A 1,819-nucleotide genomic window follows, 5' to 3' on the forward strand; every position below is an offset into this window, starting at 1 on the left:
TAGAAAATTAGGAAGTTTGTTGTACAAGAGGAAAGTTTGTTAGAAACATCTTAAACATATAACTGAAGAGGAAAAATAAAACACAGGAATAAATATTTCTACCTTTTGTACGGCAGACTTTACGATACATTTATTCTCGGCACGTTGAACTTTCTGTCTGACTTCGACGCGGGGAAAAGCTAACGCGATAAATCGTAAATTTTTCGTTTAATATAAATATCAATCTATTTGAAGTGTGACGCTTATGACTGCGTTTCATCGCGAGCCATACTAACGGCATCCGCCGTTTTCGTCGGTCACGTAACGCATTATCGTCGCGACACGAAATCGAGAGATACAAGGGAATGCACTTACTTGGCGGTCCTGTAAAAAATGGCGCAGCCGTCGACGTACTTGCGATCGTTCTCCGCCATCGTCTTCGCGCGGGACTTGGGTGAGAATATGCCGTCGTAACCGTCGTGCTTGAGCTCCGGCAGGAAGAAGTTGTAGAATTGGTCCGTCTCGACCTCCTGCAGGCTGATGATGTCCGCGGCGTAGTGCCGTATCTCGTCGAGGATACCCTTTTTTCGGTACTCCCAGTCCAGCGCCCAGCTCGGGCAGTAGCCGTACATCTGCCGCGTCGCATACTTGTCGCACAGCACGTTATAGCACATCACCGTGAATATACCTGCGACAGTTAACGAAATTTACCTATGCACACACACACATATATATATATATACACCTGCACATTTTTCAGATACAAATATATAACGGTAGAAAATCCAGAGAGCTCAATTGCTGACATATCTTTACCATTTGGCGGATGAAAGGATTTAAATTTACCGCATGTATTTCTCCCCCCATACATCTTTCTCTTTCCACGTTCCGGAAATATTATTCCGTTCGCTCGCGTGCAAGTTTCGAACGACGTTCTCGAACATTCGCAGATCGTTTGCGATCGCGATGCAAATAATAACGGAGAGCTTTGATTTTACTCCACGGGTCGATGCGCTCGTTTCTTTCGCGAATCCTGATTCCGCGGCTTCGTACCTCGAGTTCGTAAGCCGTTCCATTTTCCTTGAGCTCCCCCGTCTTCCGATTCACCCCGTTTCCACGTGCCATAAATGCGATACATGTTGCACGCTCAGATATATACGCTCGCGCGCGCGTGCGGATTCTCACGGCTCGGGATAAGAGGATCAGCATAAAGCGAGCTGTCTTGCCAACGTCGCCCGGCTGTCTGCATAAATTCCCGACGTCTCTCTCTCTCTCTCTCTCTCTCCTCTCCGGCGCGCTTTACTTAGTCTCGGCGCGACTCCGCGAGTTATCCGCTGGTGCGCAATATAATACCGTGATTAGAGCAAATGCGCGAGTATGAATCGGACGAGCGCATCGAGACGTGCCTTCCCTCGTCATCCGGCGCATTTACAGTTCGAGAAACGGCGGCTGTTTCATTTCCCTCGCATCTCGTCGTTCCATTTCAGACACATCTAACCCAGGAAAGCTTATGCTATCGATCCGGTTCGTTAACAGGTCAATCTTTCCGCTCAAGGCACTAATTGCCGAACCTACTCACTTAATACCCTAGGGATATTGGCAGCGAGGGTGCGATCTCAGGGTGCATCAATGCCCTCGAAGAACACATCTCCTGTCGATACACTGGAACTAATTTGTACGCAATCCAGGCGATGGACGGCCGAGCTAAGCCAGTAAATCAGTGGTTCTATTACCGCGAACGCGATCGCCGCGGTACAGAGTGGGAAAGGGAGACAGAGAAAAGGGAGGGAGGGAGAGAGAGAGAGAGAGATTTTGTGTGTGTGTGTGTGTGTGTGTGTGT

At 48.6% G+C, this 1,819-nt stretch overlaps 1 protein-coding gene across 1 annotated transcript in view; it reads right to left on the reverse strand.

The window, feature by feature from the left end:
* The window catches only part of LOC108752849 (CCR4-NOT transcription complex subunit 6-like), a 530,007-nt gene that overhangs the window by 19,576 nt on the left and 508,612 nt on the right, over positions 1 to 1,819 (reverse strand). The window contains exon 4 of the mRNA XM_018493995.1: positions 355 to 667. Within this exon, the coding sequence (XP_018349497.1) occupies positions 355 to 667 (313 nt within the window). The remainder of the gene's footprint in view (positions 1 to 354; positions 668 to 1,819) is intronic.

The sequence above is a fragment of the Trachymyrmex septentrionalis genome, unplaced genomic scaffold (assembly GCF_001594115.1).
Source record: "Trachymyrmex septentrionalis isolate Tsep2-gDNA-1 unplaced genomic scaffold, Tsep1.0 scaffold62, whole genome shotgun sequence".
Lineage (NCBI taxonomy): Eukaryota > Metazoa > Arthropoda > Insecta > Hymenoptera > Formicidae > Trachymyrmex > Trachymyrmex septentrionalis.